This window comes from Thamnophis elegans, chromosome Z (assembly GCF_009769535.1).
Source record: "Thamnophis elegans isolate rThaEle1 chromosome Z, rThaEle1.pri, whole genome shotgun sequence".
Taxonomy (NCBI): Eukaryota; Metazoa; Chordata; class Lepidosauria; order Squamata; family Colubridae; genus Thamnophis; species Thamnophis elegans.
This window is the reverse complement of record NC_045558.1, coordinates 105,316,080-105,329,726: the sequence shown is the minus strand read 5'-3', so window position 1 is coordinate 105,329,726 and position 13,647 is coordinate 105,316,080. Positions and strand designations below refer to the sequence as shown.

The following is a 13,647-nucleotide window of genomic DNA, read 5'->3' as shown; positions in this document are numbered from 1 at the left end:
GATTAGTTTCCACCCATTGCTTCTTGTCCTGCTCTCAGGTGCTTTGGGGAACAGGTTGACCTCCTCTTCTTTGGGGCGGCCCCTTAGATATCGGAACACTGCTATCATGTCACCCTTATTCCTTGCTTTCATTAAACTAGATACACTCAATTCCTGGAATGTATATTTTAGCTTCCAGTCCCCTAATCGTCTTCGTTGCTCTTCTTCGCACCCTTTCTAGCATCTCAATATCTTTTTCTAGCTGCTCACTTCCTAGGCAGTTGGCCAGAAGGTCCGGGTTACAAGAATTACAGGAATTGTGGACCTTCTACCCACTAGGGCACCAGGTTGATGAAGGCTCTCGTTGAGTCATCAGCTGCCAGGCACAACTTCTCATAGGGAACATCTTGTCCTCCAGCAAGGACAAAAACATGCAATAATAGAGAAGATAATCTTTTCCCAGCAGTTTTGCTACCAAGACAGTAAATAAATTTTAAAAAATGGGAATGTACAATAATCAGCAAAAGAGCTTTCTTGTGTCTATCTGCTCATTTTAGAAGTACTTTGTCCTTTAATAGGAGCTATTCCAAAGAACAATCATTCCTGCACAGATTCTGCAGAATTTGAAGGCAGGTACTGCAGCTGAGTTGGCAGCTGACATCTGGAGAAAGTTGGCTCAGATTAAACCCTGGAATAATTTACAACCCAGTGGGGAGGGAGTTTCTTCCCCTTCTTGTCTTCAAAGGCAAAAAGTCTCCTCTATTTTAACAATGGTAAATATGTCAGAACCTAAAAAGCATCTACACGCTTCCAATGTTACTTCATTAAATAGGTGCCCCTGGAATCAGAACAGCTGTGCTATCGGTCAAATAATTAACTTTCTGTACCAGCTGTATTTGTTATTTGAGTCTTGGGGATCAGCACAGAAGAACAGAGGTTCTCCACTATTTCTAAATGTTGAGTATAAGGATGGGTGGGAAAGGGACATCCATGACTGCATTTGTCATAAGGCATGTAAAAGAAGGAGGGGGGGCGGGAAATTTCATTGCATAGACATGGCCAACTTTTTGACTTTAAAAAAATATTTCATTCACTCACTGCTAATGGATTGGTTGCATATCCCACTTGTCATTTAAGGCTGAACAAAGGGTGGACTATTACAGGACAGCAGGCAACTGGCATCAAAAATGCTTAGGGCTGATCAAGGTAATATGCATAATGAAGTAGCTTCCCTAAACAAGAATTTAGCTGCTTTAAAGATTGTAATAAGGCCCTAAATTCTTTCTCATTCATTTCTCCAGCTAATTTACAATGGTAGCGTTTCTGATGATGTTACTTAGTTTGGTAATAAAATGTCAGGAAAAAACCCATCAAGCTCAAAGAACACCAAGCACCCCCAGTTTACTCTTGAGCTACAAATTATCTTCTATTGGTCTTAGAATTCCCTATCTTATAACTGAGAAACTACTTATCAGTGAAATGTTCAAACATGCTATATAGGGGAGGAGGGAAAACAGAGATAAATTTGAGCCAGAATTCAATAATAAGATGAATGTACTTCTACTATAGGGCATGTTTTGGGGGCCAAGTGGCAACAGCTTTCTTTTTCAATACTGAAGAAATAACCATAGTCACAGATAATGCTAAATAGTTTCCAAGATCAAAGGCTGATTTCCAAGCATGTTGGAATCCGCATGAGGAATCTTAACTAGCTCGTAGGTAGAATATATAAACTTTATTCACATAATACAGTTCTCCACACTAAAGTGAACTGTGATTTATTTAAATAATTGAATTTTAATGGCCTGCCCAAGACTCTTAACTATGAATTGTTATCAGGGCTGACTTGGTATTTGCAGTTTTCCTTTCCAGCTACACCAATGGACCATTGCCTATTAATGTGAATAGCCTTGGGCTAGATGTCCCAATGTTCACTGAGCTGTGTAATAGTAAATAGTAAGGATAAAAAAGGAAGAATAAATAAGAATGTTTCTTATATACTTCTCCACCTGACTAATTAATTATTAGGGATGTGCATCAGATTTGAATTGAAGAAATGCTAAGAATCTGGTTCCTATTTCACCTCTGCCCTAATACACCAATAGTTGCATGAGGGAAGTGTCAGTTAGCCCTTTGAAGTAGTCCAAATAAGAAGTGCAACATTGAGTACTAATTTTACCATTATTGTCAGATTATATTTAGAGAATCTTGCAAGTCTGAAAGTATTTCTCTCGTGCTTTACCTTTTACTTCCCAGAAAACTAGGGCGAATCTGTTTTGAAACCCTGCTATGGGCTGAGATAACTTTTGCTTGACTGTAATCTAGTTTACATTCTTCCTGTTGTTTTTCACAGTCATTCTCACATACCAGGGGTGAAATTCAGCAGGTTCTGACAGATTATGGAGAAGCAGAAGTGGAAATTTTGAGTAGTTGGGAGAACCGGTAGCAGAAATTTTGAGTAGTTCGGAGAACCGGCAAACGCCACCTCTGGCTGGCCCCAGAGTGGGGTGGGAATGGAGATTTTGCAGTATTCTTCCCCTGACATGCCCACCAAGCCACGCCCACCAAGCCACACCATGCCCACCAAGCCACGCCCACCAAGCCACACCCAAAGAATCAGTAGTAAAAAAAAAATTGAATTTCATCATTGTTACATACCTTGACGGAAAGTCACATCTGTCTCCCTCTTTCCATATCCACAATAACTTTGCATTTACTTACAAGGTATCATAAATAGAAAACGCAACATGCTTGGAAGTAATATCCCAATATTAAATATTAAACACGGGAGGCACCTGATTGCATCACTTACCCGTAGTTTCAACAATGCCTTCAAGGATTACAACAATTTCAAACTGCTCGCTCTTTAGGGATCTTTGCGAGAGGGCAAAAAAAGGACTCTTATCACTGATTTCATGACAGATGGTTAGAGGAGAAACGAGGAACAGTTGGTCGGCCCCAGTTCCAAATCCAACATCAAGCTCACATTGGTCTAGTGGCAAGAATTCACCTTCTGGTGTCTGTCGTGACTAAAGATAAAAGGAAAGAAAGAGAAATAATTTCAGCAAATTAAGAACTAATGTGCAGCAGCCAAAGGAAGGGAACTCTTTTCAGTAAAATATCAGGGCCCTTTGCAGACTGCAGTGGCTTGGTAAAAATTAATTCGAGGTGGAACTCAATGGCGAAATGGATTTTATGGGGAGAGATTTAAAGTCAGCCCCTTTCCACAATTTACTGAGCAGTTGAGATCAGATTTCCCAGGACAGGATCCATTCCTCCAACCACAAGTGGTAGGGCACATCACCATCATCATTATCAACAACATCATCATCATTCAGTCGCGACTGACCCTTGGCCACTCTATGGATAAGCAATCTCCATGCTCTTCAGTCTTATACCACCTCACCATGATTATCCTGGCAATATCCTTGATATCAGCCAGAAGATACTAGGGTGACCTTTCTCCTTTTTCCTCTGATCACTCCCAGCATGACTGACTTTTCGAATAAATCAGTTCTCATAACATGACAGCCTCTGTTTGGCAATCTTGGCTTCATGATATTTTTGGTGAGGTAAAGTCAGAGGTGGGTTCCTATCAGTTTGGACCGGTTCAGCAGAGTAGGTAGTAACCTAGCAGGAAACTAGTTCTATTGGCGGTGCCATAGGCACCGCCATCTTGTTTTTTGCTTCTGCACATGCACAGAAGCATTTTTTACCTATTGCGCATGTGTGAGTGTGCAAAGCGCATCTGAGCAAACCGGCTGTAGAAGAAGCTGGAACCCACCCCTGGGTAAAGTGATAAATGATAAGCAGATCACCTGTAAACAGGCATCCCTGTGGATTGCCTAATTGGTCCCCAGTGTTCTATACCCCTATTTATAAAAAAAATGGTTTCCAAAATCATTTAATTCAAGTGCTGTGAGAAAAAAAAATTCATCTGTACCTCTATTACAGTCTTCCCAATTTCAAATGCCCTCCAACTGAATTCCCATCTTGAAATTCCCAGCAAAAATACATAAAGATCCTCAAATTGGGAGAAAAATGAGTTAGATACATTCATTTTTGAAGCTACCAAGCTCATCAGGCCTCAGCTGAGTAGGTCATGACACTTTATCCTCTCTTCAGATTTGAAAGAACCTGCCAACATGGGTCTTGTTGGGTTCCTTGCCTTGTGGAGGGGGAAGGCTGACATTACATGTAGGGGTAGAATTAGCAGCAGGAAAGGTGAGATGATTTAACAGATTAACAGAGTTGAAAGGAACCTTGCAGGTCATCTAGTCCAACCCCCTGCCCAAGCAGACCTTACATCTGTCTCTACCTAGGATCGAACTGATTGTGAGGCAAGAGCTCCACCTGATTGATTTTAGGATGGCATTTAGATTGGCAATCCCAACCCTGTCCTCAGATGAGCCACTTCCAGTAGCATGTGCTTAAAGCATTGCCTTAAGTACCATTAAAGGTAATACGAACAGTTGGGGACTGTAATTTAGTAACAATACCCATGGTTTGCTGACAAAAAGATCTTCTGAACCATCTCATTAAAAACAAGAGCAAGTTAGCTGAACGAATAATTTCTGACTGAGATTTCAGAAGGATGTGATCAGAACAGTCAGTAATGTGTAGGTTACATCTGAGGGAGTAAATGAGCCCAGATATTTAAAACCCAGATCTGGTAGCCCTAACTTAGGGAAATTCTAGAGGACAAAGAAGTGGGAGATTCAGTTACAGCAATATTTCTCAATGGCAGCAACTTTAAGATGTGTGGACTTCAACTCCCAGAATTCCAGCATGCTGGCTGGGGAATTAAGAGAGTTGAAGTCCACACGCATCTGAAATGGATGAGGTAGAGAAACACTGAGTTGCAGCATAACTTTAGGTGTTCATTTAATTGTAAATTCTGGGTTTTAAATGAGATTACAAATTGAGTATAGCATTTGCCAGCGCTGTGCTTAAGCAAAAGTTACTTTCAGGCCGATCTTGGGAAAAATGCCTTTATTCCCCAGAGACAGCTGAAGTGGCCTCTTTGCAGATCAAGTATAGGATGACAGGGCAAGCACAGCAGTAGCCTTTCCTTCCTGGACAAGAAGACACGTTTTGCTCAACCATGGTTTATAGATAAACCGTACTGCCTGAATTCACATGACAAATTAAACCACAATAATACAGACCACCTAGATTGGATTCCCACAACTTGCAAATTTATACATGTTTTTTTTTAATGGTATGCTAAGAAAGATTGAATTAATCTTATTTGCACAACATTGGAAAAGTGAGGAGACACCTACGGAAGAAGATATAATAATAAAAAAAATTGGACTGTGCAGAAATGGACAGATTAACACTGAAGATAAAAGAAAAAGAAGACACAGAATATTTTCAAACTTGGGGACTTATTTTATCAATGGTTGGACAACAGAGATAGAAATTAGGAACTGTAAACGAATCAACCCAGACAGTAAACTATTCTTTAAGCACATATTGTGTGTAAAAGAGAAAACCATATAATATTTTACACACACACACACACACACACACACGCACGCACGCACATACACACATGCACACACATGCACACAGAGGTAAATGTAAAGGTCCCCTCACACATATTGCTAGTCGTTCCCGACTCTAGGGGGCGGTGCTCATAATTGGGTTGTCGCAGGCATGACTAAACACTGAAGGCGCTATTACCTTCCCACCAAAGATGGTTCCTATTTTTCTACTTGCATTTTTATGTGCTTTTGAACTGCTAGATTGGCAGAAGCTGGGACAAGTAATGGGAGTTCACTCTGTTAAGCGGCACTAGGGATTCGAACTGCCGAACTGCTGACCTTTCTGATCGACAAACTCAGCATCTTAGCCACTGAGCCACCACATCCTGCACACATACATGTACATATACATATACATGATTGAATTAATCTGTATTCATGGATATGATTGCAGTTTTAAACAGAGCAGCTATTGCTTCAGACCCAATGGTTCTTTTTTCATATTTTTAAATAAAAGCATTGGGCTTACATTTTACGCTAAACTATTTTATGCTTTTATTACTGTTGAGTCACTCATTTTTGCCACACAAATCCAGACACCTATTGGAAACCATGTCTGCTATCTGTGAGTGTCTGGTTTTTCATAGCCAGAAACCAGCAACCCTATTCGTTACATAAACCACAGCAGGCTATATTCACAGACCATGCATTACAGTTACAAACCATAATGGATGTGTTTGCAATACATTGCAAAGCTAAAGCTAATGTAATTTCCTGATATGTTGTGAGAACTCTCTTTTGAGCATTTTGATGACCTCATAAGGTGGTTTTTTTTTTGCTTCATTGAAATATTTTGCAAGCATCTAAGGAAAATTCTCTTTTGAGCTCCCTCCCTCCCAACTCTTTTTTTGCCACTCCACTGAGTAGAAAAATCAATCACGGTAAGCCATAATGTGTTTCTGTCTGGCTTTGACTTAGTACAATGAGTAAGACCAGCCATTCTGGCTATGAATCAGGGTATATTGCTTATTTGTAAATACACATCGGAGGATGGCACAGCACTAGGTACCCCCCTTCAAATCCAGCAGAACGTCAGGTGAATCTATGAATTCTTGGAAACTAAGAATTAGATATCCTACGAGCTAGATATTCTTTCTTGTTTTTACAACAATTTTTTGTTATTATTGCCTTCTTTAATAATGTTTTGCCAATCTCATGAACAGTGAACAGCTTGGTAGCTCATCTAATCTATAGGGAGGACCTTGTTCGTTATTGCTTTTTTTGCTCTTAATGCAAAATAAATAAATAAATTGCTGAACAGATGTCAGATGTGCCTGCTTTGTTTTATGATCTCTGATTAATACCACAGCCCGTGGTTTAATGCAATTTATGAATGTAGCCTTCTTTGGAAAGATCCAGCTTCTCCATGAGAGCGATTGAAGAATTTGGGTAGAAAGTGCTCTCTGACACCTGACCGTCAAAAGCCTAGCTTCAGAACCTTTTCAAAATACGATAAGATATCCCAGGTTACTGCTAAACAGAACAAGAAGGAACAACTCTGAGTTGTTACATATTTAGGAAAGGCAGGATTGAGAGGTTGAAAGAAAGCATTAAATCCTAAAATCATTTAAGGCCAAAATCTGAAATGATTAATTCTTATTTTCTCCATATTGTTGTGGAGTTAAGTTTAAGTTTTATTTTATTTATATGCCGCCCTATTCCCTAAAAGGGACTCAAGGCGGCGAACAACTTAAACGGGAAGGGGAAACATACAAGTACAAAATAGACATTTAAAATGACCAACAACCAGCATATGCTGAATTGAGCTATCTGCAATGTCATGAAATATCAACAGGGCAACTGTGCCTGTTTGCCATCATTGGTGATCATATGGGGTTTTTTTTGTAGCCCAGGTATTTGCCTAACCTGCAAACTAATTTCTTTACAGGATCTGAAATCTAAGATAAGAGAGCTAGCTGAATGATGTGCCTTGCTTGAAAACCAGCATTTCACTTTCTTTTAGAATCATTTATTTGAGATAGATAAACTGCAGTATTGCTTCTCAAACTTGGCCATTTTAAGAAGCATAGACTTCCAACTCCCAGAAATAATGGCTGGCTAGGGTACTCTGTTCATACATCTTAAAATTGCCATGCTTGAGAAACACTGAGCTGTAATTAGCCTGAGCTGAAAGAATGGCAGCCAGTACAATATCAAAATATATTCCAGAACATTAAGCTTGACCCAACTGGCACAAATGCCTATGCTTCCTCAACTTTTCCTTAAGAACCATTAAAGACACAGGAAAGAAAAGATTCCAGACCTTTTTCATTTACCGTGGAATGCTGGTATTAGAAACTTGATCCTTACGTTTACTCTGGCATGTTAGGAGCTAGAAACTTGACTTCTAAAAGCTGAAATGCTCAGATTGCTCAGTTCAGATGGGAAGGAAGAAATGCACCCCCTTATCTTGCATTTGACCTTCAAATGACACCATTGGAATCCAGCTCTAAGAAGTGCCAAGATGCCTGCTGGTGCCAATTGCCACAACTTGCCTGCTGTCAAAAGTCTCCAGCACTCACTATGGATTGCATTTGATAGTCAAAGCACTTGGTTTGGACTGGGGCCACAAGTCAGAGAACAACTCGTTCCAACACGAGTGACAGCTTGAGGCACTTCCTACTCTTGTGCCATGGCTACAGCAGGATGGGGAGGAAACAGTTCTTGCCAGGAGGAACAAGGGCTGGCTAGCTGCAGATTTCCTTCAAATGCCACCCTCCAATAAGAGCAGACCTTAGAATTCATCCTCAGTTTTGTGTGGCTGATTCAGTTTGCAAAAAAAAAAAAAAAAGGAAGAAAGAAAGAAAGAAACCATGTTCATTTTCACACCTTGAAAGGTATGACCCTGACAAGATAATTCTTGTCATGGGGAAGGATGAGATAAAAACGTTATACAATGCTGCAAATATCTTGTATGCCAAAATAAAAAGATAAACAGTAACACAATATTATTAGCATTACCCTTTATAATAATCAGCATACTTTTATTACAGGGCATAGACCGGCATAATGGTTTGAGAATGCCAGTTTTCTTTGCATTCCATTAAACGTTTCTTTGGTGGGGCACTATTTGTTATTCTATGGGACGCATTTTATGACCAAAACTTGATGAGAAATGAGTATGGACTGAAACAGAGGGTCATTTTATTGCCATTGAAAGTAATAGGATGTCATCACTAACTGATATTATTGGTTTCAGTGGGGTTTAATTACCGCTAACTATTTAAAATACAAATATATACACGTGTAGTGAAGAGCGATGAGCCGGTTTGGTGTAGTGGTTGAAGCACCAGGGTAGAAACTGGGAGACTGTGAGTTCTAATTCTGCCTGAGGTATTAAAACCAGTCACTCTCTCTTAGCCCTAGGACGTAGGCAAGGGCAAACTATTTATGGAAATCTTGTCAGGGCAACTGCAGGGACTAGTCCAGCAATCTCTAAGAGTCAAGAGAGACTCAAAGGAACAATCAAGCAAAAAAGTCAAGAAAGAACCCCCTGTAGTTCACCAGGATTCATCATGGAATTTAGTATGTCAACAATTAACTTGCAATGAACAAGAAACAGGTAACCATGAGGGCCTATTAGAACATGTGAAGAGATAGTTCTCAACTTATGACCAGAATTGCCATTGCAAAGCAAAGTAGTGATGAAATGAGTTGCACCCAATTTTATGACTTTTTTTTTGCCATAATTGCAAATCACTGCACTCATTAAGTGAATTATATGGTCATTAAGTGAATCCAACTTCTCCCATATACTTTGCTTGTTGGAAGCCAAATGGGAAGTTTGCAAATGGCGATCTCATGACCCTGGCATGTTGCAACCTTTGTAAATGCATTCCCATGGACAAGTGCCTGAATTTTGGTCAAGTGACCATGGGGATGCTACAAGGACCATAAATGCAAGCATTGGTTGTAAGCCAATTTTTTCAATGTCATTGTAACTTCGAATAGTCACTAAATAAATTGTTGTAAATCAAGGATCATCTGTACTGTAAATCTGGTAAGTGCCACATAGTAGAAGCAGGTTAGAATCAGGATTACTTAGGAATTCATTAGGCTTAGTTTTCATCGATTCCAGTTCTATTACTAAGTAAATCTACCACTCACATCATTTCTATGTATGTTACAAGTGAGAAATTCTAATGATAGAATTATGAGGAAAAGGATGCTTAAGTGTGTGTGTGTGTGTGTGTGTGTGTGTATGGATGAGGTATCCATGTATTATTACAATTTGTGCAAATATTTTACGGATTATTAATATCATGAATGGGAGTAAACATCCAGATTTTTCTGTGTCACTGTGGTTTAAGAGTATTCAAAATTCACTATTTGTTGGCTTGTAATAGGCTCTGGAAAGATATTATATACAAGTAGAAGGCTTGAGAATGTAATTAGTGTTATACTATTATCATTTAAAAAAAACCCCAACCCTAAACTCCCTAGAGTCGGGAACGACTAGCATATATGCGCGAGGGGAACTTTTACCTTTACCTTTTAAAGTCTCTTGAATTGTCAAAGGTCAACATTTCTACTGATGCTTTCATTAAGTACAGTTATTTTTTTATTACAGTCAACAATCAATTTATATGCTTTCTTTTAAAATGTTATCTGTCTTTTTTTCATCTGGGAATAACTTACTCGGCTTGATTTTCTGAAAAACATCGAGGCAACAGAAAGTGCACCTGGATTATTATAAGACCAAAAGCAGCCATTTCTGTAATGCTACAAATTCCATTCAGCAATAACTGTCCGCCATTATATTTATCCATACACCTCATTTGTACAGCAGTTGTAAAAACTGTGAGAAGCTTAAAAACAGGACCATATTTTTACAAGTTGGAAGAGAGACCCAAACTATAGGAAAAGAAGATACAAGAAGTACTTCTGTTGCTGCCTGAGGAAATTTTAAAAAAAATCAAAATGGAGATAGGCATGATGTGTACCTAGTTGTTTTGGGCTAATTGGAAGTCATCCTGCTGAAGATTACAAGTCTTGCTAGCTTCTGAAATGGTGACTATTATAACTTCTTGTGTCCAGGCATATTTGCTTTGTACAGCATTGCGCAGGGCAGGAAAAGACTAAATCGATATAGCTGCAGATTTTTTCTGTCCCTTCTGTTTCTTTCTCTGGGGGCTCCTCTTTGTTTTCCAAAAGCAGTTGTTCCGGGCCCCCTTGTCTTCTCTGTAAGGGCAATAAATTGCTTACAAATATCAGAATTATTTTAGTTCTTTTCTTCTTTTCAGGTTGGAAGGAAGTGCATTGCACTGGGCTGTTATATTGCTGTGCAAATAAATAATAGTTACTTTACAACTTGTCATGATGATGATCTGTCTGACAGGTTCTGCCATAAGGGTATTATTTGGTAACCTAATGCTGTCTTCGTTTGATTTCTCAGGTACTGTAGATTTGTAATTGACTGACTTGGATGTAGTTTTAGACTGGATGTTTAACACCTTCTTTTTCTTTACAGGGTATTGTGTGAAAGCCTACATTTCTACCCCAGAGCCCCGGCCTAATGTTAGTCTTAGGTTCAGATAGGAAAGTTGTTTCTTTCATGCTACATGAAATTATGTCAAAGAGGAAGTATCTTTTGAATTTCCCACTGCGAAGGACATACCTGCCTGCAGAGATAGGATGGCATTCATAGGTAGGAAATATTCAATTCCAGAGAATACAGAAAAGGTATTCGCTGTGTTTGGTTCTCTGCCCACAGCGTTTTCAGTGTTATTTTATCTCCTGGCTGCTGTTCTGAATATTGTTTGCTCCTGCTGTTGTAGAGTGATTCTGACCTGGAAGAGAGTGGGCTGGGTGTAAATTGGTTTGGGCGAGGGTTTCTATGTTGAACAGATTGTCAGGGACGGAAGCTCTGGCAGGAGCGCCAGTCACCTGCAGGAAAGGAAAGGCCTGGAATCTATTCTCTCCAACTGGTGGGGTCAAAGCAGAAAGCACTGGCCATTTATTGGCACTGCAGAACATATGTAGGCTCCAGCCAAGGCAGCAGAGGAAAAGTGGAAAGGTATACTGAATTCAAGATATTATTCTTTTTAGCATGTTTTCTCTGTCTTTCAGAGCTGGCTTTATAAACATTTTGGATCAAGCTCTTGGTTAAATCAAGCAACCCAAACTCAAAAGCATAGGGCATTTGCAATGGAACCTTAGGATGTTCTCCTAGTTTTTATTTGTATATTAACAAAATTGATAGGCTACTCAATAGCAAAGTTCACCAATGACTTACAGCAGCTCAGATGCGCTTGCAAAAATTCAATGACATTTTCTAACTTGATTGCTTATGGAATGTTTGCTGGAGTTTGAAGTTTGTTGTTTTTTAAAGAGAGAAGTTGTGAAAAGCTGAAGTTATTGAAATTAATAAAATACACCCTGATCCTATGAACGTTACTGGAAACAGTTCCCCAATAGGAGCAAAAGGCCACAATTGTACGTCTGTAGTCTCTAGTTATATCCTCAAAATTAAATATCCAAAGCAAGATATGGAAATGATAAAATGCTTTATCAAATATTACAAAGCGTATATTTTAGTAACTGAACATTTATTATCCTTGGGCCGTCTGGTACAGCTCCCTAAGCCTATTTCAGCATCTTTTTTAGGACCCATTTATTCTTGGTTTAATATCTACTGATGTGTATTATTTATACAGCAGCTTTCCTTTGCCACCCACTATCATGTATGAAATGTGCTTGCCTTTTCCAATAGCTCTTTGTTCCTGCTTTGCAGAGAGGGGGAAAAAATAAATAGCCTTAGAACAGAAGCTAGATTTGAAGCTTAAAGACAGGGCTTTGCTATACCCTAGAGCACAGCTGCCAAGATCAGCATGCAAGAAGATAGGAAGAATCTTACCCGCCATGAGCCTCCCTCCCTTCCAGGGAATTACCTTTCACCCACCTTAATGAGTTTGCAACGGATCTGGGCTGAGACCATGTGGCTGTTGCGGAGGTTGCCCACCCGAAACATAAGGCAGAGTTTTCCATCTCGCTGCGAGATGACAGCAGCCCGGCTAAACATGAGAGTTTCAGCACGTTTCTTGGGTTGGGACATTTTGATGAACATGCATCCGATGAGGAAGGCATCTACCACAGAGCCCAGCAGTGACTGGAACAGAAAAAGCACAATTCCTTCTGGGCAGCGCTCGGTAATGTAGCGATGACCGTAGCCAATGGTGGCTTCTGTCTCGATGAAGAAGAGGAAGGCCGAGGGAAAGTTGTAGACATTAGCCACACATGGGTTGTGTCCAGAACTGGGGCTCTGGTGTATTTCTAGGTCCCCACGCAAATAAGCAATTCCCCACCACATGGAGGCCATCACCAGCCAAGCAACGGTGTAGGTCAGCAAGAAAATGAGAAGGTTCCAACGCCACTTGAGGTCCACCAGAGTGGTGAAGAGGTCGGAAATGTAGCGACTGTTCTCACTGCCCAGGTTGCCATGCTGGACATTACAGCGGCCGTTCTTGTCTACAAAGCGCTGCCTTTTCCGATGGAACGGTGCAGCCACCACGGCCTGATAGTCATCACCAAACTTTCTTCTCACGACTGACATTCTGACGAGAAGGAGATTTCCTTACACTCTGCGTGGTTTAGTAGTAGAACGAAGGCTGGTCTCAGCGGAGGGGAAAAACTGTTGTTTCATGCGAGGGGCCCAATGTAGGCAATCATTAGCAGAGCAGGCAGTAGCTGGTGGTCTCGTCCGCTTGGCGTGGGCAGTTGTTGGAGATCAATGGAGCCGAATCCAGAGAGGTCTTTTCTGTGCCTTGGGTAACTGCCAGATACCAGCACAAATAAAATCCAGATGATTGTACAATCTTTATTTGATTATTTAAAACATTGTCTTAGTAGAGGATGATGCCAGAGGCACAGAACAAACGCTGAAACACAAGGAAGGGACCCAACCGGTTTGGCTGCCACTCTCTTATGATGCCAGTGGAATGGTACAAGTGCAGGATAAGATCAGTTTATTGGGGACCTCCCTTTTGCACGCTTTGGGTTGTCGCTGGCCAGCTGTCTTGTAAGGGGTGGCTTCCTTCTGGAACGGTACAGGCTATCTAGCACAGTCTTTATAAACCCCAAGTCTGCAGGCAACCCCAGCAGGAAGCCAGGCTTTGCAGAT

At 40.4% G+C, this 13,647-nt stretch overlaps 1 protein-coding gene across 2 annotated transcripts in view; it reads right to left on the bottom strand.

The window, feature by feature from the left end:
• Nucleotides 1–13,080, bottom strand: part of LOC116521150 (G protein-activated inward rectifier potassium channel 1-like) — a 28,707-nt gene extending 15,627 nt beyond the window's left edge. For both annotated transcript variants that reach the window (XM_032235847.1, XM_032235845.1), the window contains exons 1-2: nucleotides 12,430–13,080; nucleotides 2,792–3,008 (exon numbers count right to left, since the gene is read on the bottom strand). In XM_032235847.1, the coding sequence (XP_032091738.1) occupies nucleotides 2,792–3,008; nucleotides 12,430–13,080 (868 nt within the window). The remainder of the gene's footprint in view (nucleotides 1–2,791; nucleotides 3,009–12,429) is intronic.
• Between the last annotated feature and the right edge of the window lie 567 nt (nucleotides 13,081–13,647).